Source organism: Schistocerca serialis, chromosome 6, assembly GCF_023864345.2.
Source record: "Schistocerca serialis cubense isolate TAMUIC-IGC-003099 chromosome 6, iqSchSeri2.2, whole genome shotgun sequence".
Lineage (NCBI taxonomy): Eukaryota > Metazoa > Arthropoda > Insecta > Orthoptera > Acrididae > Schistocerca > Schistocerca serialis.
The window spans coordinates 301733822-301758285 of record NC_064643.1 but is presented as its reverse complement, the minus strand read 5'-3'; the positions used below and the strand labels follow the sequence as shown (position 1 = coordinate 301758285).

Genomic DNA, 24464 nt, shown 5'->3' with positions numbered 1-24464 from the left:
ATTAGCTTTTCAGAGCATTCACACAAGGCTGGCGCCGGTGGCGACACCTACAACGTGCTGACACGAGGAAAGTCTCCAATAGATTTCTCATACACAAACAGCAGTTGACCGGCGTTGCCTGGTGAAACGTTGCTGTGATTCCTCGTGTAAGGAGGAGAAACACGTACCATCACGTTTCCGACTTTGATGAAGGTCGTATTGTAGCCTATCGCGATTGCGGTTTATCGTATCGCGACATTGCTGCTCGCGTTGGTCGAGATCCAATGACTGTTAGCAGAATATGTAATCGGTGGGTTCAGGAGGGTAATACGAAACGCCGTGCTGGATCCCAACGACCTCGTATCACTAGCAGTCGAGATAACAGGCATCTTATCCGCATGACTGTAACGGATCGTCCAGCCACGTCTCGATCCCTGAGTCAACAGATGGGGACGTTTGAAAGACAACAACCATCTGCACGAACAGTTCGACAACGTTTGCAGCAGCATGGACTATCAGCTCGAAAACCATGGCTGCGGTTACCCGTGACGCTGCATCAGAGACAGGAGCGCCTGCGATGGTGTACTCAACGACGAACCTGGGTGCACGACTGGCAAAACGTCAGTTTTCGGATGAATCCAGGTCCTGTTTAAAGCGTCATGATGGTCGCATCCGTTTTTGGCGACATCGCGGTGAACGCACATTGGAAGCGAGTATTCGTCGTCGCCGACATACTGGCGTATCACCCGGCATGATAGTATGGGGTGCCATTGGTTACACATCTCGGTCACCTCTTGTTCGCATTGACGGCACTTTGAACAGTGGACGCTAAATTTCAGATGTGTTACGACCCGTGGCTCTTCCCTTCATTCGATCCCTGCGAAACGCTATATTTCAGCAGGATAAAGCACGACCACATGTACGAGCCTTTCTGGATACAGAAAATATTCGAGTAGTGCCCTGGCCAGCACATTCTACAGATCTCTCACCAATTGAACACGTCTGTTCAATGGTGGCCGAGCAACTGGATCGTCACAATACGCCAGTCACTGTTCTTGATGAATTGTGGTATCGTGTTGAAGCTGCATGGGCAGCTGTACCTGTAGACGCCATCCAAGCTCTGTTTTACTCAATGCCAAGGCGTATCAAGGCCGTTATTACGGCCAGAGGTGGTTGTTCTGGGTACTGATTTCTCAGGATCTATGCACCCAAATTGCGTGAAAATATAATCACTTGTCAGTTCTAGTATGATATATTTGTCCAATGAATACCCGTTTATCATCTGCATTTCTTCTTGCTGTAGTAATTTTAATGGCCAGTAGTGTATTACCACCTGTACTTTAGGTTTCAGTGTTTATACGTTTTGTTATTGCCCGTGAACCTTTTAAACCTTGCAGTCGATGCATGGATAGACCCAGCAAATCCAGTCACTCCTCTTCCTCATGCTTTTCAAAAACACAGGCTCAAATATAACTGTCATGAACATTAGCACCTACAACTGTTCTCTCCCACCTGTATATTTTATCTACATAATCGTCAAGCACGTGATGGTTTGAGCAATGACTTTCCTCTCCTTTCTCTACTACGTGACTTGAGTATCGTCGATGACGTATGTCTTGCACCATATGATATCGACTCTGTACTTCGTTGAAACTCAGTCTTTTAGTTTTCCCAGAATCGTGGAATGAAATTATGTCCTACGCCTTTTCAAAAGATTGTTGCGCCACTTCTTCGATGGGCTTGGTGGACAAGAAGGTGACTGTCTTCCATCACTTCGTAACAACTCTTCGTCACTATCTGGTCCTGGGACGTCCAAAAGGTTTTCACAATCAGTCAAGTCCTCTTCTATGTATTCATGTTCTGCAATATAGTATATTGTACAGGGTGGAGAAAAGTAAGTGGCCCGGAGAACAGGGTTCCAGGGTACAAATAACATAGCAGAGGAAAGGGAATGCAGTGTTAACCAGTCCATAGCTGGTGTTTAAAGTGAGCACCATTCACCTCTTGCCATTTTTGAGCCCTTGTCAGCAAGATGCTGAAGGTGGATCGAAGGTGGACTGTCGGAATTTCTGCAGTCAAATGGTTCAAATGGCTCTGAGCCCTATGGGACTTAACATCTGTGGTCATCAGTCCCCTAGAACGTAGAACTACTTAAACCTAACTAACCTAAGGACATCACACACATCCATGCCCGAGGCAGGATTCGAACCTGCGACCGTAGCGGTCACGCGGTTACAGACTGAAGCGCCTAGAACCGCACGGCCACACCGGCCGGCTTCTGCAGTCTCATCCGAAATGTTCTACTGCAGTTCTTGAAGACTATGAGAGTTGTTGAGATACACTTGTTGCCTACCCTACAATCTTAGCAACAATAGTACCAGTACATGTATTCCACTGTCAGGGATCAGAACGGTTTTTACTTGTAACTTTCGACTTGTTCGTTCGCACAAGGACCCTTGCCTCAAATTGATAAATTTATCCTTCTTCATCATGCTAAAAAGTTTGTAACATAATGCCGGAATCCCCTTTTAAAATACATGTATTTACAGGTCCCGGCACCCATAACTTTGACGCTCCGTAGCGTCGCTGAATGACGTTCCTGTGGAAAACTTGATCTACTAAGTCCCCTCTACAGCCACTAGAAGTGTATAATATGAATTGTTGAAAATCCTGTAGAGACGTATTACCGAATCAGGATGGGTGCCCACAAACAGTTATATCACAAGTCTTAAGAAAAAGAATAAATGTATCACACAAACTTAAACTGCTCCCTTTTAAAGAAATTAATCCTTCAAGCACTGTTAATAAATTTTGTGTATGCAAATGAAAACTGGAAATGGAGGAGATCGAATTCACAACACGAAAACTGGAACATATAGCAAAAACAACTCCGTAATTAAAGAACATAAACTATAAGTGGAAAAAGCCACTGAAAATCTGCCATCAAGTATTACAGACTACTTTAAACACAATGTATGGAAAAATCTGGACGCAAGTGAAGAACATTAGACATCTACATCTGATGTAAATAACAATGGTGTGTGGCCATACATTGGGGTACTTCAGGTACTGGCTGAAAGTGATAGATTCAACGACATTCTTTTGTTTAAGCAAGCACAAAAAATGTGAACATAAAGCTCCAGTTCCATGTCGATCTGCTCAAACAGAATAAATATCGTGGTCTGTACGTTGTACATCTAGCAACAGAACAGCTGTTTGTGGAGTTTAAAATTGACTCAATAAGAACTGTTAACCGTAAAAAAGAAGGAAAAAAAAGAAAAATAAAGTGCCTAAAATGTGAAATGATGGTACAAGAATAGCTGTACAAGAAAAACAGGATGCATATACACTCCTGGAAATGGAAAAAAGAACACATTGACACCGGTGTGTCAGACCCACCATACTTGCTCCGGACACTGCGAGAGGGCTGTACAAGCAATGATCACACGCACGGCACAGCGGACACACCAGGAACCGCGGTGTTGGCCGTCGAATGGCGCTAGCTGCGCAGCATTTGTGCACCGCCGCCGTCAGTGTCAGCCAGTTTGCCGTGGCATACGGAGCTCCATCGCAGTCTTTAACACTGGTAGCATGCCGCGACAGCGTGGACGTGAACCGTATGTGCAGTTGACGGACTTTGAGCGAGGGCGTATAGTGGGCATGCGGGAGGCCGGGTGGACGTACCGCCGAATTGCTCAACACGTGGGGCGTGAGGTCTCCACAGTACATCGATGTCGCCAGTGGTCGGCGGAAGGTGCACGTGCCCGTCGACCTGGGACCGGACCGCAGCGACGCACGGATGCACGCCAAGACCGTAGGATCCTACGCAGTGCCGTAGGGGACCACACCGCCACTTCCCAGCAAATTAGGGACACTGTTGCTCCTGGTGTATCGGCGAGGACTATTCGCAACCGTCTCCATGAAGCTGGGCTACGGTCCCGCACACCGTTTGGCCGTCTTCCGCTCACGCCCCAACATCGTGCAGCCCGCCTCCAGTGGTGTCGCGACAGGCGTGAATGGAGGGACGAATGGAGACGTGTCGTCTTCAGCGATGAGAGTCGCTTCTGCCTTGGTGCCAATGATGGTCGTATGCGTGTTTGGCGCCGTGCAGGTGAGCGCCACAATCAGGACTGCATACGACCGAGGCACACAGGGCCAACACCCGGCATCATGGTGTGGGGAGCGATCTCCTACACTGGCCGTACACCACTGGTGATCGTCGAGGGGACACTGAATAGTGCACGGTACATCCAAACCGTCATCGAACCCATCGTTCTACCATTCCTAGACCGGCAAGGGAACTTGCTGTTCCAACAGGACAATGCACGTCCGCATGTATCCCGTGCCACCCAACGTGCTCTAGAAGGTGTAAGTCAACTACCCTGGCCAGCAAGATCTCCGGATCTGTCCTCCATTGAGCATGTTTGGGACTGGATGAAGCGTCGTCTCACGCGGTCTGCACGTCCAGCACGAACGCTGGTCCAACTGAGGCGCCAGGTGGAAATGGCATGGCAAGCCGTTCCGCAGGACTACATCCAGCATCTCTACGATCGTCTCCACGGGAGAATAGCAGCCTGCATTGCTGCGAAAGGTGGATATACACTGTACTAGTGCCGACATTGTGCATGCTCTGTTGCCTGTGTCTATGTGCCTGTGGTTCTGTCAGTGTGATCATGTGATGTATCTGACCCCAGGAATGTGTCAATAAAGTTTCCCCTTCCTGGGCCAATGAATTCACGGTGTTCTTATTTCAATTTCCAGGAGTGTATAAAATACTTAAGTGACTCCGTAACTGAAAACGTGTAATCCCGTAAAGAGAGAAGAAATATTGCTAAAAGTGTTGTCAGAAAAGCACATCAAGAACATTGGGATATATTTGTCTCTAATATCGAGAATGATGTTCAAGAGAAATAGAAAATGGCCTATAAGATTTTAAAACTTTTAAACACAACAGAAAAGAGAAGATACAATTAAGCAACACTGGAGAAGAACAATGGGTAAAAAGTACTATAGTGTGACGATACAGCACATGAATCTGGAACTGAAACAACAAATGACAGGATGAAATACCATCTGACAGAATAAAATCCACCTCAACATCAGTTATCAACAGAAAACCTACAGGAAGAGATGGTATTAGTGCTAAATTGCTAAAATATTGAGAAATGGTACTACATCTACGACTGCTACATCTTTAAAGCGAATGTTGTAAGAGCAAGAGTAGCCCCAATGACTGGAAGATTGATAGAGTGATATAAATTTTTACAAAAAGGAGACAGATGTCAGTGCAGAAACTGCAGCGGAATAAGTTTGCTAGACTCATCACACAAGACACATGCTACGATTTTAAACGCAAGAATTAAATACATAACGGAAGTAGTACTGCACTAGGAACAAATTGGTTTTAGAAAAGGGCCCTCTTTGATGGATGCAGTTTTTCTTTTTCAACAGATAATACTAAAAGGCAGAGAATATAATAAAGAAACACAAATTGCTTTTATTGATTTTAAAGAACGTCTTTGACAGTGCCAATAGACAAAAACTTTGGAAGATGATTAATCGCCGATACCTGAAGCATCTAAACGGTACGATAAAAAGTTTGTATCAGAACACAACTGTCACTCTAGGTCTCAACAAACTAATGACTAATGAGGTACCAACTGACAAAGGAATGTGACAAGTCTGCTGTATCTCCCCAACTTTGCTTACCATTTACATACATTAAATAATACGTGTCTGGAGAACAGAATTTTAAAAAGGTGTACAAGTAGACAGGAGGACTTTTAAACAACTTAATGTGTGCTGACGATGCAGTGATCCCAGCAGATAAAGAAGAGGACCTTCAGAAAGAAATTTACTTACTGAAAAATAAGTGCAAAATTTGTCGTGGAGATAACAGAAAAAACTAAGACGATGGCTTTCAAGGGAAAGGAATGCGTTAGAAGATTTTAGAGTAAGTAAAATTTTTCAGTTACCTACTGTATGAGGTGACGTATGGGTACAACAAAGACATAGAAATTAAGCTTAGTAAATTTAGCCGGGTATGTGGAACGACTAACAGAAACCCTTAATCAAAACTAAGATACTCATAAATTCGACAAAAGAGATGCAGTTCCCATACTGTTCTAAGAAACCAAGACGTGTGTGATTAGCAGAAAGCAAGAAAGCCGCATTCAGGCAGAAGAAATGCAATTCCAGAGACAAGTTAAAGATTACACAATAGAAGACAGACTAAGGAATCAAGATATTACCGAAGCACTACAAGTTTTTGGTCTGTATGATAAAATTGTATAGTACAGGAGGAAATGGAACGAACACGTAGAGAGAATGAAGGGCGACAGACTCCCTTTAAAGGCTAGAAATTGTAAGTGCCAAGGAAGAAGAGATAGAGGAACGCACAGTCAGCGATGAGGGATTTTCGCTTAGTACCTGAAGAGAAGAAGAAGAAGGGTTTATAAACGTAGAAATAAATATATTTCAACAATGGAAGTTTATGTTTGCATAATAGATAAGTCCCTTATTCGCCTAGAGATACATTCGATTTAATGACTCACATTACCAGAGACAGCAAAGAGGGACTCAGCAGCGCTGCTTAATGACAGCGACATGCAGCACGAAATTTATTAATAAATGTTAATCAATCTTTCGGTGACAGCTTCAGAGACTGATCAGTACCGATGCAATTAGCCACTGTAATATTACAGGCCTACAAAATCACTTTCTATACGTTTTCCTAGAAAGGCCTGGTGTTCCAGCTTCCGTAAACTTACTTGTCCCACTCGTCTCGAATGCTGGGCCCTCGCCGTGCAGCCTGCCTGCTACGACCTCGCAGTAATGCTAGTCGCGGCTAGAGTTCCGGTCCTTCTCATGTTGCTGCTAATAAGTTTCTTTAACCATAGATTACTATACCCTCATAAAATTTACGATTACAGTAGGGTATAAAACAGGACATTTTTTACTTAATTTGGTATCTAACGTAGCACTGGGGATCTAATAACTGTTATTAGGTAGTGCATAACCTATGAATTATGACTTCCTTCGAATAAGATGTGAAGTTGTAAACTTTAAGATGGTTTAGTAGAAATGTAACATTCCCCCCCCCCCCCTTTTGTTAAACTAGAGTTCTGGTCCTGTCTAAGATCGCTAAGCGGGTCTAAGGCTCCCATTCTGTCCTTCGTTGACCAGTCTGGTGTGGAAGTTAAAGATAGCAGAACGAAAGCCAAAATTTTAAATTTCACGTTCAAGAAATCGTACACACAGGATAATTGTGCAAACGTACTGTCATTTGTCCATCGGACAGACTCCCATATGAACGACATAGTAATAAGCACCCTTGGCGTAGAGAAATAATTGAAAGATTTGAAAGCAAATAAATCACCAGGTCCATATGGAATCCCAGTTCGGTTTTACAAAGGGTACTCTACGGCAGTGGCCCCTTACCTAGCCTGCATTTGTCGTGAAACTCTCGCCAGAACGAAGTCCCAAGTCGCTGGAAAAAAGCGCAGGTGACTCCAGTTTACAAGAAGGGTAAAGGAACGGACCCGCAAAATTACGGATCAATATCCTAAAATTAAGTTTGCTACAGAACCCTAGAACATATTTGAGCCTTAGGTTTTCCGTGATTTCCCTAAATCGCTTCAGGCAAATGCCGGGATGGTTCCTTTGAAAGGGCACGGCCGATTTCTTTCCCCATCCTTTCCTCACCCGAGCTTGCGCTCCGTCTCTAATGACCTCGTTGTCGACGGGACGTTAAACACTAATCTCCTTCTCCTCCTCCATATCTGAGCCATGCTACGGCTCGCGTTTGTGCTGCTACAGGTTTCCGTCCTCTGTTGGAGGCTAGACTGTATCGTTTAGTTCACATGGTTGCGGTTGTTTGTATTCTTCTTGTACTGACTGGCGCCACTTGGTTTTGCAAGCGTTGCCTGACCGCTAGTGGCAGCAGCGGCGTTAACGATATGTAGTAACTGTGACCCTATCTTTAGAGTGACGCTGTTGTTCTCCGGGGTCGTATGAGTGAGCAGTTCGGTTGGGGACTCGAGAGGAGCCAAGAAGGCACTGCGAAAACACGCCGGGACCGCTGGCGGCACGCATGCGCTGTCGGATAGAAGGGCTGTGGCCGCGAGGGTACATGACCTAGTCGTCAACCAGATCCAACAAGTTTGAAGTTGAGTGGATTTTTATCCTACAAGTGAAACCTCCACCACTGCGAGATATCGCGATTCTCCAGTGACTTGGGTTCGTGACGCTGCTCGCAGTGTCGCCGAGACGAAGAGCAGCGAGTGCAGTGCTTGAGGAAGGCGGATCTAATTAGCTTTCCTCGACTTCTTGTTACTAATTGCTGCATTCTATGTGATACTATTTGCTAAGTTCAACCAGCGGTATTCTTCCTGCCTGGTGACCGCTAATGGTCCAGTGATCTGCCCTGGAGTTTAGTGTATGTAATGGCAGTGTAAGTTTCCTCGCCTTGCCGCTGCTGTCCAGTAGTTTTGACAGTTTTCTTTACTTGTAGGTCGGTTGGTGTTTCTTCTACTCTGTTAGTAGTGGTTCTCCTTCTGGACGCTCTAAACAACGCATTCTGAGGACATAGTGCTGACCGCCGGTTCCGGCTTTGGCGTGGTGTCCCATCGTTGCATTGGTTATCTGACGTCAGGTAACTTCAGCAGATTGTCATTAGTTATTCGTTATACTGCCACTGGTCTGAGTTACCATCTTTTGAAGTGGGTGCAACTCTTGGCTGACTTTCTCATCGCTCGTGAAAGTGTTTATGGCCTGACCTACTCAGAGGTCGATTCCTGGAGCACCATCTGTGACTAGCTCTTGTGTTTTATTATTGTGTTAGTATTTTATTATTGTATTACCAAGTAATCATCATTTGTCTCAGCTGTTTGGTGGTCAGTTGCTTATCTTTTAAATTAACTTTCGCTATTGCCTTGCTGCTGACAGTATGTTTGTAAATTTTTTTTTAAATAATTGTTATTCTTGGCGTTAAAGGCCTTAAGCCGCGACCGTCGCTACTTGTCTTAAAATTCTAATGTGGCAATTCTATTTTAGCAGTTAACATTAAAGACCTTGGTCACTTGACTTTTATATTTTAATAACTGTAGTTATAAGTTGCAGCAAGTTTAATCAATTCTTAATTTATTGCCATTAAAGCCTTCAGCCGTGAAACAATTCTTAAATTATTGCCATTATTTTAATTTGCTATTGATTTTAAATAAATTGTGTGTGATTAAAAGAAAAGCCAACCAATAGTAACTGATTACGGCCCTGTCCACAACCGTAACCGAATCCTGCCTTCCTTGACCACGAGGTCTCAATATCCTGAGTTGGAATATAATAAACTATCTTTAGACTTAAAAGCTTATGTCCAAGAATCAGCGTGGTTTTAGAAAGCATCGTTCGTGCGAAATTCTGCTTGCCGTTCTTTTATATAACATACTGCGAACTATGGATGAAGGCAACACCCAGATGCCATATTTCTGCGTTTCCGGAAGGCGTTTGACACGGTGACCCACTGCAGGCTGTTAACGAAGGTAGGAGCATATGGAATAAGTTCACATATATGCGAATGGCTCGAAGACTTCTTAAGTAATAGAACCCACAATGTTGTCCTCGACATCGAGTGATCACCAGAGACAAGGGTATCGTCAGGAGTGCCCCAGGGAAGTGTGAATAGGACCGCCGTTGTTCTCTATATACATAAACGCATGGCGTACAGGGTGGGCAGCAATCTGCGGTTGTTTGCTGATGATACTGTGTTGTACGGTAATGTGTCGGAGTTGAGTGACTGCAGGAAGATACAACAAGACTTAGACAAAATTTCTAGTTGGTATGACGAATGGCAGCCAGCTCTAAAGGTGGAAAAAATCTAAGTTAATGTGGAAGAGTAGGAAGAACTATCATGAAACCTTCCGATACAGTATCACTAGTGTCGTGCTTGACACAGTCAAGTCCTTTAAATGTCTGGCTATAACGGGGCAAAGCGATATAAAATGGAACGATCATGAAAATTGCGGTAGGGAAGGCGAATGTTGACTTCTGTTTAGTGGGAGAATTTAAGGAAAGAGTGGCACTCCTGTAAAGGAGAACCGCATTAGGACGCTGGTGCGGCCTATTCCTGAAAACTGTTCTAGTGTTTGGGATCTGTACCAGGTCGGATTGAAGGAAGACATTGAAAAAGTTCAGAGGCAGGCTTCTAGATTTGTTACTGACTGGGTCGAAAAACACGTAACCCTTACGGAGACGCTTTGGGAACTCAAATGGGAATCCCTAGAGGGGAGGTGACGTTCTTTTCGAAAGACACTACTGAGAAAATTTAGAGAACTGGCATTTGAAAATGACTGCCGATCGATTCTACTGGCACCAACATACACTGCGCGTAAGGACCACGAAGATAAGATACGAGAAATTAGGGCTGACACGGAGGAATACATACAGTCTTTTCTCCCTCGCTCTATTTGCTGCTGGAACAGGAAAGGAAATGACTAGTGGTGGTACAGGGTACCCTCCGCCACGCACCGGTGGCTTGCGTAATATATATATAAGATGTAGAGTTAGATATTTCAATAGAGTAATTTGGTCCAGATCGATAAAATTCTACTTTAAGATACTTTCTGTTTTAAACGAGGATGAAACAACCTTTAGAAGCAGTTGCAAAAGTACTGATACCGTAACAAGTTCAGAACTCCTCCAGTACAGGTAATATTCAAAATGTCACACCACCTTCATCACGGCAGAGCATATCTAGATGTACCGTCGACTGTCTTACAAGCTGAAATACTGTAATGTGATTGCCACCGCTGCGAACAGCTCGCTATAGCTTCGTCGTGAAGTACTTCCACGGCACTCACTGAACCCTTTCACTATTTATTAAAAAATGCCGTATATCACTGTTAACGTACAACTAACGCTTCCAGGGCAAAAATCCAGTCAGAAAAGAGCAATATTCAACGCAAGTTTGGGGGCGAAAAATGCAATGGGCAGTACTCTTGTCAACAGCAAGTACCGTGACGGAGAGTTTCTTTCCCGTGTTGTACAAATATTTTTTGTGCAAACAGTACAAATAGAAAGATAAATGGGAGCAAGAATTCACATGAAGTGCAATTTTTCTGTAACGAGCCACCAACGACCACGGATCACTTATGTTAAAATACCTCTAATGCATCCTTGTATGACCTTTTAATCTTTGTAGTGGTTTTCAGGCTCGCTCATTACATTTGTTTTATGTATGATTTTGCATCTTCCTTCAATGGGTCGATTTTTATATATCTGATTCATCAAATAATTTATAGATGTTAACAAATCTTCATGTAAATAACTGTCATTTCACGATGATCAAGGACTCATTAGCTGTGGTCCGTCTGGCAGCAGGAGGGGCCCAAGAAAGCAAAGAATATTACTGCCCTTTGTATTCGTAAGGAAGTGGGCGGATCGCTGCTCCGTATTTGCTAAAATGATTCATGTGTTACATATTCCATGTCCTGTAGATGTGACCTGTTCGGGTCACACACTGCAAAATGAAAGTAGATTTCTCTGGCTGTGCTGGTAAACGACATGCTCCTAGCGACTGCAGCATTTGTTGATAAAAAGTTGATTAAATTCCGCGCATGTCTGCAATTACCGCGTCCTAATTTGGTAAAAAGCAATCTCGTTTACTAGCCGGGAGGAAGGGGTATAAATGATCCAGATGCAAATGAGAATTAAAAACACGACTAAAGGGAAAAAATAACGTTCAAACCTTGTATGAAAGTCCTTCAATTTTCCCCGAAGATTGTAATCAGGATTAATATCACGCAATGATATACGCCCCTGCAGTGTAGATTAGTTCATTTGACTTGACGGTGCCAACAATGTGATACTGCGAAGTAGTTCTCTAAACTGCAGGAGTTTAAGCTATTCCCACGTATGCCAGTGAAGCCATTCAAATTATTTACTGTACACAAAAGTATCGTTAAAGCAAGAAACTAGTTATAACCTCACGTGCTGACAGTAATTTTCCTTGGTAAAAGATCAGCTTTCTGATCAGACGTAATTCATCATCAGCAACGATTAATGTTCTGTTTGATCTCAAAAGTTGTCTCTCCATCTCCTCTGACTTTCCTCTGTTTGCTTTCTCTATGGCTCTGTAATTACACATCAATTGTATACATTTGCTGTCGGGCATTCCTCAACAAGAATTAACAATTTTACCTTACGTTCTTCACTGTCTTCCAATAAACCATTACATCTAATATATGATTTATTTCTTCATTTCGAATACGATAAGTTTTTGTTTATTCTAAAGTCGAACGTAGATCTCATTTCTGCCTAAACTAGCTGCGTGTATGCTGTCGTGGGACCTTAGCTGATACGCAAGATAGGGGGCAGAATCATGATGTTTTTTATTCAATTTGCGCAAGGTGTGTAACGCAATCTTATAGTGGCTCTGATATAAATCCTGCGTTGGGTGACTAGCTTCTCATATTACTTACTCGTTATATAAATTGTTCAAAGCTCCCCTTTTTTAAGTTCCCCTCCAGAAAGGATGATGGAAAATAATTCTGCTGAATGTGACATTCTAACAGATATATGCCGTCCTAAAAGTTACAACTACGTTTAATTTCTCTAAATGGGACACAAAACTTACCATGAGTTTCTACAGGAACAATCCGGTATAAGAACATAAATGAAACATGTAAATAGTCCTCATCTGGTAGAGATGTTGGCAAGAACCTAATACGAATGACACTGCATGGAATCCAGTGTTCCTCTCAACAACGAGAAGAGATGAAATGTATAACATTGATAAATAGGTGGGTAATCAGATGAAGTGTGTAACCCATAAGATCTTCTGCAGTATAAGAACATAAATCAAACATGTAAATAGTCCTCATCTGGTAGAGGTGTTGGCAAGAACCTAATACGAATGACACTGCATGGAATCCAGTGTTCCTCTCAACAACGAGAAGAGATGAAATGTATAACATTGATAAATAGGTGGGTAATCAGATGCAGTGTGTAACCCATAAGATCTTCTGCAGTATTATCTAAAACAGGTTAGCAACATATGTAGAAGATATTCTGGGGGAGCATCAGTGTGGATTTCGGCTAATAGGTCAACAACAGGCCATATATTTGTTTGTTGAGGAAAATACATGAAAAGGCACATGAGGATAACATTGAATGTCATAACCTCTACGTAGCCTTTAATCAGGCCTTTGATAGTATCGACAGCACTCAAATGCTAAATCATTTGCTGCTGCTTGGTGTACCATCGAAGTATGTCTTCCTTATTCAAGTAACACTGACCGGTTATAAGGCTGCAATGTGACTGGGTGGAGAACTGAGCATTTGTTTTATTAGTAAAGAACAAGACGTAGAGACGCATCCTCTACAATGTTTTTCTATCTGACTCTTGAAGCAGCCATGCGAAAGCTTCAGACATCTGGTTACATAGACACGAAGTCGACTCAGATAAGCGCATATGCTGATGGTGTAGTAATTATTAGTATAAGAAAGGTATCACCAGAAAGGACATTATGTGAGCTGAAAGAAAGAAGCCTAGAGGCCATTCTGTAAATAAAACAAACACTAACTACCGGAACTGCATGAGGAAGGAAAATAATAATTTGGATAGCCTATCTGCAGACAGTTTCAACTTTGCACATGTGCAGAACTTTTACTATTTGTGCTCTAATATTGTTGTTGTTGTTGTTGTCTTCAGTCCTGAGTCTGCTTTGATGCAGCTCTCCATGCTACTCTATCCTGTGCAAGCTTCTTCATCTCCCAGTACTTACTGCAACCTACATCCTTCTGAATCTGCTTAGTGTATTCATCTACGATTTTTACCCTCCACGCTGCCCTCCAATGCTAAATTTGTGATCTCTTGATGCCTCAGAACATGTCCTACCAACCGGTCCCTTCTTCTTGTCAAGTTGTGCCACAAACTCCTCTTCTCCCCAATTCTATTCAATACCTCCTCATTAGTTTTGTGATCTACCCATCTAACAAATTCCATGTCAGCTGAAGTAGAACTTCGCATCTTAAGTGGTAATAGATGCTCGCACACGTTCAAGAAATTGTTGGCTTCTAGGTTATTAAATAAGCAGCTGATGCCGCAACTATATAAGGTCGTAATCAATGCTGTTGTAACCTATAGATGTGAAAAATGGACAGTAACGGGTGTTGATGAGCAGCAGCTCAGGATATTTGAACGTAGAGTGCTGCGCAAGATCTATGGGGCACTTCAGGATAATAATGGTTTCTGGAGATATAGGACGAATACTGAGTTGGACCGCCTAATACAAGGAGATAATATCGTAAGAATTATAAAAGTACGGGAATGGAATGGCTTGGACATGATATCAGGATGGGTACTGGAAGAACAACTAAAAAGATTTTTGAGTGGAGGCCAACCGGAAGAAGACAGAGGAAGCCCACGAAAACGGTTGATTGTTGATGTGGAAGGAGATACACTACTGGCCATTAAAATTGCTACACCACGAAGACGACGTGCTACAGACGCGAAATTTAACCGACAGAAAGAAGATGCTGTGATATGCAAATAATTAGCATTTCAGAGCATTCACACAAGGTTGGTGCCGGTTGCCACACCAACAACGTGCTGACATGAGGAAAGTTTTCAACCGATTCTCATACACAAACAGCAGTTGACCAGCGTTGCCAGGTAAAACGTTGTTGTCATGCCTCGTGTAAGGAGGAGAAATGCGTACCATCACGTTTCCGACTTTGGTTAAGGTCGAATTGTAGCCTATCGTGGTTTATCGCATCGCGACATTGCTGCTCGCGTTGGTCGAGATCCAATGACTGTTAGCAGAATATGGAATTGGTGGGTTCAAGAGGGTAATACGGAACGCCGTGCTGGATCCCAACGTCCTCGTGTCACTAGCAGTCGAGATGACAGGCACCTTATCCGCATGGCTGTAACGGATGGTGCAACCACGTCTCGATCCCTGAGTCAACAAATGGTGACATTTGCAAGACAACAACCAAACCATCTACACGAACAGTTATACAACGTTTGTAGCAGCATGGACTATCAGCTCGGAGACCATGGCTGCGGTTACCCTTGACGCTGCATCACAGACAGGAGCGCCTGCGATGGTGTACTCAACGACGAACTGGGTGCACGAATGGCAAAACTTCATTTTTTTCGGATGAATCCAGGTTCTATTTACAGCATCATGAAAGTCGCATCCGTGTTTGGCGAACTCGAGCTGAACGCACATTGGAAGCGTGTATTCGTCATCGCCATACTGGCGTATCACCCAGCGTTATGGTATGGGGTGCCATTGGTTACACGTCTCAGTCACCTCTTGTTCGCACTGACGGCACTTTGAACAGTGGACGTTGCATTCCAGATGTGTTACGACCCCACATTTCAGCAGGATAATGCACGACCGCATGTTGCAGGTCCTGTACGGGCATTTCTGAATACAGAAATTGTTTGACTGCTGCCCTGGCCAGCACATTCTCCAGATCTCTCACCATTTGAACACGTCTAGTCAATGGTGGCCGAGCAACTGGCTCGTCACAATACGCCAGTCACTACTCTTGACAAGGAGTAGGAATTGAAATCCATGGAGAAGAAATAGAAACTTTGAGGTTCGCCGATGACATTGTAATTGTGTCAGGGATAGTTGAACGGAGTGGGCAGTGTCTTCAAAGGAGGATATAAGATGAACATCGAGAAAAGCGAAACGTGGATAATGGAATATAGCCGAATTAAACCAGGTGGTGTTGAGGGAATTAGATTAGTGCAGGATTATTCTTAGAAAATAAAAACTACCTTAACTCATGGCACAGTATCAACATCAGAGTTGCGGATCAACGTCTGAGACGGGACGAATGGCCCGCAACGCTGTAGTGCAAGCCTACGTTCTTTCACAGTGTTGCCAGCCTCACTTGCTATGGCCACCTGCAAGCCAGTGGCTACAGGTTAAAGCGCCGGACTCAGCAAAATTGAACTGCCAGCAACACCTCTGTTGTTCAACGCTCATTCGCACACAAATGTAGGTTTATATTAATTCCGTAAGTTGTGAGTGCTCCGAAGAATGACTAGTTACATCAGACGTAAATACCATGCTGACAAAAGTCATGACATACCTCCTAACATCGTGTTGGACCTCTTATTTCCCGGCATAATACAGCACTTCTAAGTGGCATGGAAACAAGAAGGCGTTGGAAGCCCCCTGTAGAAATACTGAGCAATGCTGCTGCTATACACATCCATAGTTGCCGGTGCACGAGTTTTTGCACGAACTAACCTTTCGATAAAGTCCCATAAATGTTAAATGAAACTAATGTCGGGCTATCTGGGTGGCTACATCGTTAGCTCGAATCATCCTGAATGTTCTTGAACCAATCGCGAACAGTTGTCGTCCTGTGACATGGTGCACTGAGATCCTTAAACATTCCATCGTTGCTTGCGAACATGAAGTCCATGAATGGCTGAAAATGGTCTTCAATAAGACGAACATAACCATTTTCAGTCCATGATTGGTTCCTTTGGGCTGGAGGACCCAGTCGATTCAATGCAAGCAAAGCCCAACCCTTTATGGATCCGCAACCACCTTGCAAAGTGTGTTGTTGACGACTTCCGTCCATGGCGTCGTGGGGTCTGGGCCACTCTCGGACCTTACCATCACCTCTTCTTACCGACTGAAATTGGGACTCTTTTGACCAGGCCACGTTTTTCCTGTGACCCATCCAGGACCCAGCTGATATGCTCAGGAGCCCAGCAGAGCCGCTGCAGGCATTGTCGTGCCGTCAGCAAAGGCACTCGGCGCTGGTCGTCTGCTACCATAGCCCATTAACGCCAAATTTCACCCCACTGCCCTAACGGATATGTTCGTCCATCGTCCCAAATTAATTTCTACGATTATTTCCCGGAGTGTTGCTTGTCTGTTAGATCTAAGCGAACGCCGCTGCTCTCTGTTATTAAATTAATGCCATCGGCCATTATGTTATCCTTGGTGAGAGATAATTCCTAAAATTTGGGTTCCTCGGCACACTCTTGACACTGTGGATCTAAGAATACTGAACTCCCTAAAGATTTCCGAAGTGGAATGTCCCATGGGTCCAACTTCCATTACCATTCCGGATTCATAGTAGGTTAATTCCTGTCACCCAACCACAATCACGCCGGAAACATTGAGTCACCTGAGCACAGATGACAGCGCCACCAATGCATTGCCTTTCTATGCAGAGTGTACGCGATACTACCGTCGTTTCTGTATGTGCGTGTCGCTATCCCATGACTTTTGTCATTCAGTGTACAACGAACATGTGCAATAAACGAAAACTTTTCACAAGTGCCAGCTATGAAGAACGAAACTGAATGTGGAGATATACTATCATTACACTGTTTCACTCACTTTCCTCTTACAGTTAAGTAACTTTGAATAAAAACTAGAGCCTCAGTATTGTGTGAATGTAATAGAGACCATCTCGCGTTGAGAATGAAGAGCGGCAAAACTAGAACTTCTTTCAGGAACCAAACTGGATGGTCTTGCACACAATATTCTTCTGACTCTTTTCAGAAGTGTCGGATAATTCTACTCGTTCGGGTTCCAGTAAGAACAAATATCTTCTGCCGTTGTACAGTTTTTATTTAAATATCAGTCCATTTCGTCTTTTGGAGTAGCACTATCACCGACATCTACTCTGCAAAGCAAACTTCCTCACTTTCGCTAGTAGTAGAATCTGATAAAACAGTTTTCTCTTACTGTCTCGTATACGGGTCTTTCAAACTATAATGGGTTTTACTTGTTTGTAGAAAGACCTTAAGAGCAGAGTAAAATCAAAGAGAAAATTAATTGCTTTGGAGTTACAAGAGTAATTAAGAAAAAGTTAACTAGTGAACTGAAGGAAATTTGAAACTGAATAGCCGCTGATAGCTATTTAAATGAAGTGTCAAAAAGTTCATCTTTCGAGGCGTAGCTATTTTCGCGTAAGAAGATACACTGGCGTGATAATTGTCAATAAAAAACTGAAGTAAAAATTAATTTTGAAAAAAACGGTCATGTTTTGAGGACTGATTTGTCTAAATGTAAGAAATAAAATAGAAAAAAAAAACATTTGACGCGCCCTTGAACGAATGTCGAAATCATGTACACAAATTACACGCCGATTGAGAATTTGAAGACCAATGCTTAACATAGAATCTTAAAATTTTAAAGAATACATGAGGATATTTCTCTGGTGTATAACGCGGACAATCCAGTATCATTTTCCGCTCATGTTACCCAGCGCAAGGAAAAGGCCCGTCAAATTTTTCTCTGATCTATTTTATTTCTTACTGCCAGATAAATCAGTTCACAAAACATATGACCGTTTCTTTTTTTCAAAATCTTTTTATTAATAAATCGTTTATCAAATCAGGGCTAATGCGAGTCGTGCTGTGAAAATGCCTTTGGAAACAAAAATAAATATTCAGTTCTTCAAGATATTTGAAATATTTCATGGTGTCTTATCCCTCTGACAAGGTCGGCCAGCTTCAACCAAGCGATGCGGTAAAGCATACCTACATACTCTCTTCACTCTTATCTGTGATAACAAAAAACTGGGAAAGTTGAGGGTAAAGTAATGTAACCGATACGATACTCTGCACCATACAGAGCATACTGGTGGCAGATACTCAATGCTTCACCACATAAAATCTAGTGTCCCTGTACCACGGGTCGAAGCTGATAACTTTTGTTGAACGTAAATTTTCAGTTTTCGCATGATCGAATTTATCTTGAATGTGTATGTAGAGCCGGCCAGTGTCGCGGAGTGGTTCTAGGCGCTTCAGTTTGGAACCTCGCTACCGCTACGGTCGCAGGTTCGAATCCTGCCTCGGGCATGGATGTGTGTGATGTCCTCAGGTTAGTTAGGTTTAAGTAGTTCTAAGTTCTAGGGGACTGATGACCTCAGATGTTAAGTCCCATAGTGCTCAGCGCCATTTGATTTTTTTTTTTTTTTGTGTATGTAGAAAATGATTTATTCATTGCAAGTATGGCTGCTAAATATTAACTGCCATGTTAAGTAAGATTCGTGAATGGTACGCAAGGAAAGTTTGTGGAAGGCATGTACGAAGCGCTACGCAAGAGAATTTTATATGGTACAACACTGGTGTAGACATTTCAAAGCTGTAAAGAGGACTATGCACTATTTTATATCTATTTGGGGCTCACTATAGAAATACAGGGTGTATTAAAAGAACAATCCGATTTGGCTAGTCTATATTTCTGAAACTAATAAACATGTACACTGAATTTTGTTTTTTGATGAACGGGAAACTCAAAAATGTTCTTTCGTACCTTTTCATCGGCGTTCAGTATGACTCTTTTGAGATTCACGGCATATGTTGAAATGATTCAAATGGCTCTGAGCACTACGGGACTTAACTTCTGAGGTCATCAGTCCCCTAGAACTTAGAACTACTTAAACCTAACTAACCTAAGGACATCACACACATCCATGCCCGAGGCAGGATTCGAACCTGCGACCGTAGCGGTCACGCAGTTCCAGGATGTAGCGCCTAGAACCGCTGGGCCACCCCGGGCCGGCCCCCCGGCATATGTCAAGGTGGTATTCATAGATATTCATATTGTTCGCAAATTGCAGCGAGCATGTCTTGAGTTACAGCTACCACTGCTGCTGTTAAGCGATATCTCAGTTCATTCATTGTTGTTGGTAACAGAGGCACACAAACTGAGTCTTTTATAAACCTCCACAAGAAAAAATCACATACTGTCAGGTTTGCTGACCTTGGAGGCCAGTAATGTAAGGCTAAATCGTTTGGTCCACCGCGACCGATCCGTAGTCGTTCGAAGCAGTCTCCAACTGCGGCGAAAGAAAGTTCTCAAGCATATCGAGACATGTGCTTCCTGTAGCAGGGTTCGTGACAAAGAAGAATGGACCATACACCTTTTCCTAAGAAACTGCGCAAAACACATCAAGTCGTTGTTCCGTACCCGTATTCTCACATTATGATGGTTGTTCTTTCATTTAAATAGAATGTTGCCTCGTCACTAAACACTAAGCGTGGAAGAACACTGTCATTCTCCATATTTCCAAGAACGAAATTACAGAACACCACACGTTGTTATTTGTCGACTTCACGTAGAGCTTGCAGTAGATGAACGTATCATTTCGTGTGTAAACGTCGACGCAACACACGCCAGACGGACATCGGGAGCATGTTCCGCAGCTGAGCTGCACGGCGGACGGATTTCTGCGAACTCCTTGTTAAACTATGACAGTTGCGTTCGACGTCTTTGTCAGATACTCCGCGACGGCCCGGCGATTTGCCTTTAGACAAACAACCTGTTTCTCGGAATTGCTCATGCCATCGTCTAACGCTCTGTGCTTGTACGAGTATCCACGCCATACCTGGTCACGCTGAACAGTTATTACTGACCCGCACTGCGCAAAACGTAGAACACAAAAGGCTTTCTGTTGTCCAGACACCATTTTTACTAGAACTAAATTGGGCGCATACTGTTGCTACCTAACGGGAACCATGTAAAATTCGAAAGTTTGCTCTTACCAACAATACGTTGTTCACGCACATATCTCAAACAACATAATAGTTATGATTTTTTTTAAAAAAACGGATGATTCTTTTTGATACACCCTTTTGATACACTGAACATATGATCTAGAAATAAATGCCCTGTCTTCTTGACTTCAAACGAGGTAGGACACGCTGATTTAATGTCGTCTAGAAGAAATGGTTAAATTACCCTTAGCTCATTCTTATTCAGATATTCAGTGGTTCTACTAAATCACTTTAGAAGAAAAGTAAGGTTTTCATTCAACAAGACCACAACCTGTATACCACTCTAACCTGCACCAAATCAGTTTTTATTTTGCTCCAATTAACTTCGTCGTCGGCAGAATGTTGTGCTCTAAGATTAGTTGTCTGTCTTCCTAGAGACACCAGAGACCGAGAAAAACCAAACAAGAAACGACTACAACTGCAGAAGGACATGTGAGCATGTAGGTAACCTTCCTGCTGAACTGCCATATAGACAGAACAATATACAGCAAGGGTAATAAGCAACATGCTGTTGTAATTGGTCGAGATTCTGAGGGTACGCTAACGATACATTATGTCAATAAAAAATGTTATTATGCTATCGATTACAGCTGGAGCAGAATACCTCCCATTCCTATTTTTAGCAGTCGAAAGTTTTGCAAAACATTGTTCGTGAATGTTTGGGAAACTTTGAGATGAGAAATTGCTCAGAGGAAAATGTATGTCGCCTTACACATTATTTTATTAAGACCGTTAATTTTTTTTCTCGAATCCATGCAGTTACAATACCGAAATGAAATCTATAAATCGTAAAGCTAGTGTAACATGCAGTAAAAGCTTTTGTAATCAATCTATTGTTGTTCAGCTGCCCAAGCACTTTTCAGTAGTTACAATATTTCGAAGAACGAAGCATTATTACCCACCGCACAAAGAACAATTTTGGGGGGGGGGGGGGAGAGCTACATATGCAGAAATTCATTTTACGAAAATATTACAGCTGCGACTAATTTATTTCAGCACACGAATGTATTTTCAGAAATGCAAAACGGAGAAACAAAGGTGAATTTTACTGAATGTTCCTGATCTTGTTCCGCAGGGAATCTGATGGTGATTGTGGTGGTAACCATGTCACGGCGGCTGCGGTCCGTTACCAACTTCCTGCTTGCCAACCTCGCCTTTGCTGATCTGTGCGTCGGCATCTTCTGCGTCTTCCAGAACCTCTACATACACCTCGCCACCACGTACGTATCCTGTGCAACTCGCTGTTGTTTTCACTGAACATCAGATAATATACGAGGGTTGGAACTTTAATAGTGGCAACTATTTATTTACAGCTCGTACAAAATATATACGTGTTTCAAAGTTTTACTGACCTTCAGAGTAGCCACCAGCATTGTATATAACCCGTTGCCAGCGATGTGGAAGTCGTAGGACACTCTTAGCAATACCAGATGTGTTGTGTCAGGTAGCGGGCGAGTTGTGGCGCCCTGGAAATGCTCTAAGTTCAGAGTTGGCGCCCACCGCTCGGGCCGCTTGGTGCCTCACAACGGCAGGAGCACGTGGTCCATCGAGCACGTGGCTGGGAATTCCTTGGTGACGCTGTGCGCCGAGAGGGCCAAAGATAACGGACTTTGTGAAACCTTAATGGCAGACATTTCACAGTTCGTCTAGAAATTAGTAGTAGCCAGATGAATGATGATACCTCAAAAAGAAACATGTACATTACCATTATTTGCACGACGATTCTGATGGTGTATTCAGATTTTCAATACACCCACGAAAGGCAAAGGTCCCGAGTTCGAGTCTCGGTCCGGCACACAGTTTTAATCTGCCAGGAAGTTTCAGATTTTCAGTATTTTTATTAGTTTAAAGTTTACTATCTGCAGGTAAATTATACAAGTAGCACCCAGCAACGAATTTTCAAAATTTAAACACTTCATCCGATTTCGTCGATCGACGTGTCTTTGGAAAGCTATTAGTGTAAACCTAAACTGGTATAAATTACAGGCATGTTACTTGAGTAGTACATGAGTCAATGGAGGTCAAAGTGGTTCATCACTATCGATGGCGTCAGGCCATAAGTACTCCACAGTTACACGAAAAAACGGTAGCAGCATGCTTATAAATATATTTATTCATCTATGTCTCTGTTTATATCCGATATATACTATTCATGAAGAAATTGGCTAAATATTTACTGTGTTTTAGGAAGCACAGAGACATTAGGCTACTGGCCTACCGTTTGTTCTATTCCTTTGATATATGTATATTTAATTTGTTTATGTATCTAATAATGTGTGTGAGAGCGTGTTTATGGTCCAGCCGTAGGAATATTTATTTAATTTGAAGTTATTTAACTGTAAATCCAGTATTTCGAATGTGTTTCATTATCTTTGTGTGGCTGCGTTGGTTTGAAGACATGGCGCGAGTGCTCTAGCCTATCACAGAGATCGTGAATGGGGAGACTGGATGGAAGCGAGTTCGGGAGAAGGGGTCTCGGAACAGTGCGGCGCGAGAGACGTCGCACAGTACACGTGGAGGGCTGGACGTGAAGGCGCGACGTACGGTCACGGGAAAGACTTGGAGTGGAGTAGTTTGTGCGTGATCGCGAGAGATAGAAATATTTCCGAGTGCCAACTTGTGTTCTTGTGAGATTTCCGTGGCTTCAACAGCGAAGACGCAGTGTGCGTTTAGAAGTGAATATCTCGCGAGCTATGTGGTTGTTCATAACTAATTACGTGCGGTGGGAATCAATTGTTTCCCTGTTATTCAACTTATGTTTCATTTAATTGCTGGACCATCGACACCAATAAGCGCTCTGCAGAAATATACCGCATTCTCAAAAGTATTTCTGCTATCGTATTCATCATTTAAAGTCATTAAGATTGAACCTGCAGATTTTATTTAATTGCAATCTTTCATTTATTAACTTATATGTTACATTCATAATTCTCAATTGCCGAGTGATAGAAACCTTCGGCCATTCGATTCATGTGTGTATTCTTATCGTATACTGTAGACTCAGCAGTATTTGGCCTGTAAATCGGCAACTACGTATCCCAGCCCCTAGAGAACGAAACCACCCAAAGCTTTTAATATTTCAATTCTGAGTCAGAGGGGGCGTAGTTGAGAGCCACGCCATCACATCTTCCATCATTTTATTTTGAAATCCCGCAGTTGACAGTTCAAGCGGCGTGGTCTATTGCCCGACGAATTTGTATCAGTTCTGAGGCCAATGCCATGAAGTGTTTCCTTCAATTTAGAAGTTGCGTTGAACTTACAAGGGCTTAAGTCAGGGGAGTACAGTAGGTGGGATAGCACTTACCGGCCCAATCAGTCAAACAAATCAGAAACAGAAGGCACTGTACGTGCTTGAGCATTGTCCTGCAAAATGATGGTCAGGTCGTGCGGTAGGTGTCATCACTTCTCTCTCTATGCTATCCATTTTTGGAACACAACCTACCACCAGCTTAGAGACAGACCTGATGACACTTTCAGCAGGACCTGACCATCATTTTTGCAGGACAATGCTCAAACAAGTACAGTGCAAGCTGATTTATTTGACTGCTAAGTGTTATACCACCTACTGCACTCCCCTGACTTAAGACCTCGTGAGTTCAATTCGATTTCTAAACTGAAACACTTCACGGCACTCGCTTCAGAACTGCTACAAATTCGTCGGGCAATAGACCACGCCGCTCGAACTGTCAACACAACTGGCACTGCTAATTGCATCCTACGACTTCCACATCGCTGGCAACGGGTTATACACAATGCTGGTGGCTACTCTGAAGGTCAGTAAAACTTTGAAACACATATCTATTTTGTACGAGCTGTAAATAAACAGTTGCAGCTATTTAAGTTCCAATCCTCGTATAAAATTAAAAAGTAACCGAAAGATCTCTAATGCTGTTGTTATTCAAATTGCCACCATTTACGTAATTACTAGTTGAGTAGT

General features: G+C 43.0%; 1 protein-coding gene across 1 annotated transcript in view; it reads left to right on the top strand.

Moving 5' to 3' along the window:
• Nucleotides 1–4972: 4972 nt before the first annotated feature.
• The window catches only part of LOC126484830 (trissin receptor), a 155541-nt gene continuing 136049 nt past the window's right edge, over nucleotides 4973–24464 (top strand). Inside the window, exons 1-2 of the mRNA XM_050108426.1 lie at nucleotides 4973–4976; nucleotides 21603–21747. Coding sequence (XP_049964383.1) covers nucleotides 4973–4976; nucleotides 21603–21747 — 149 coding nt within the window. The remainder of the gene's footprint in view (nucleotides 4977–21602; nucleotides 21748–24464) is intronic.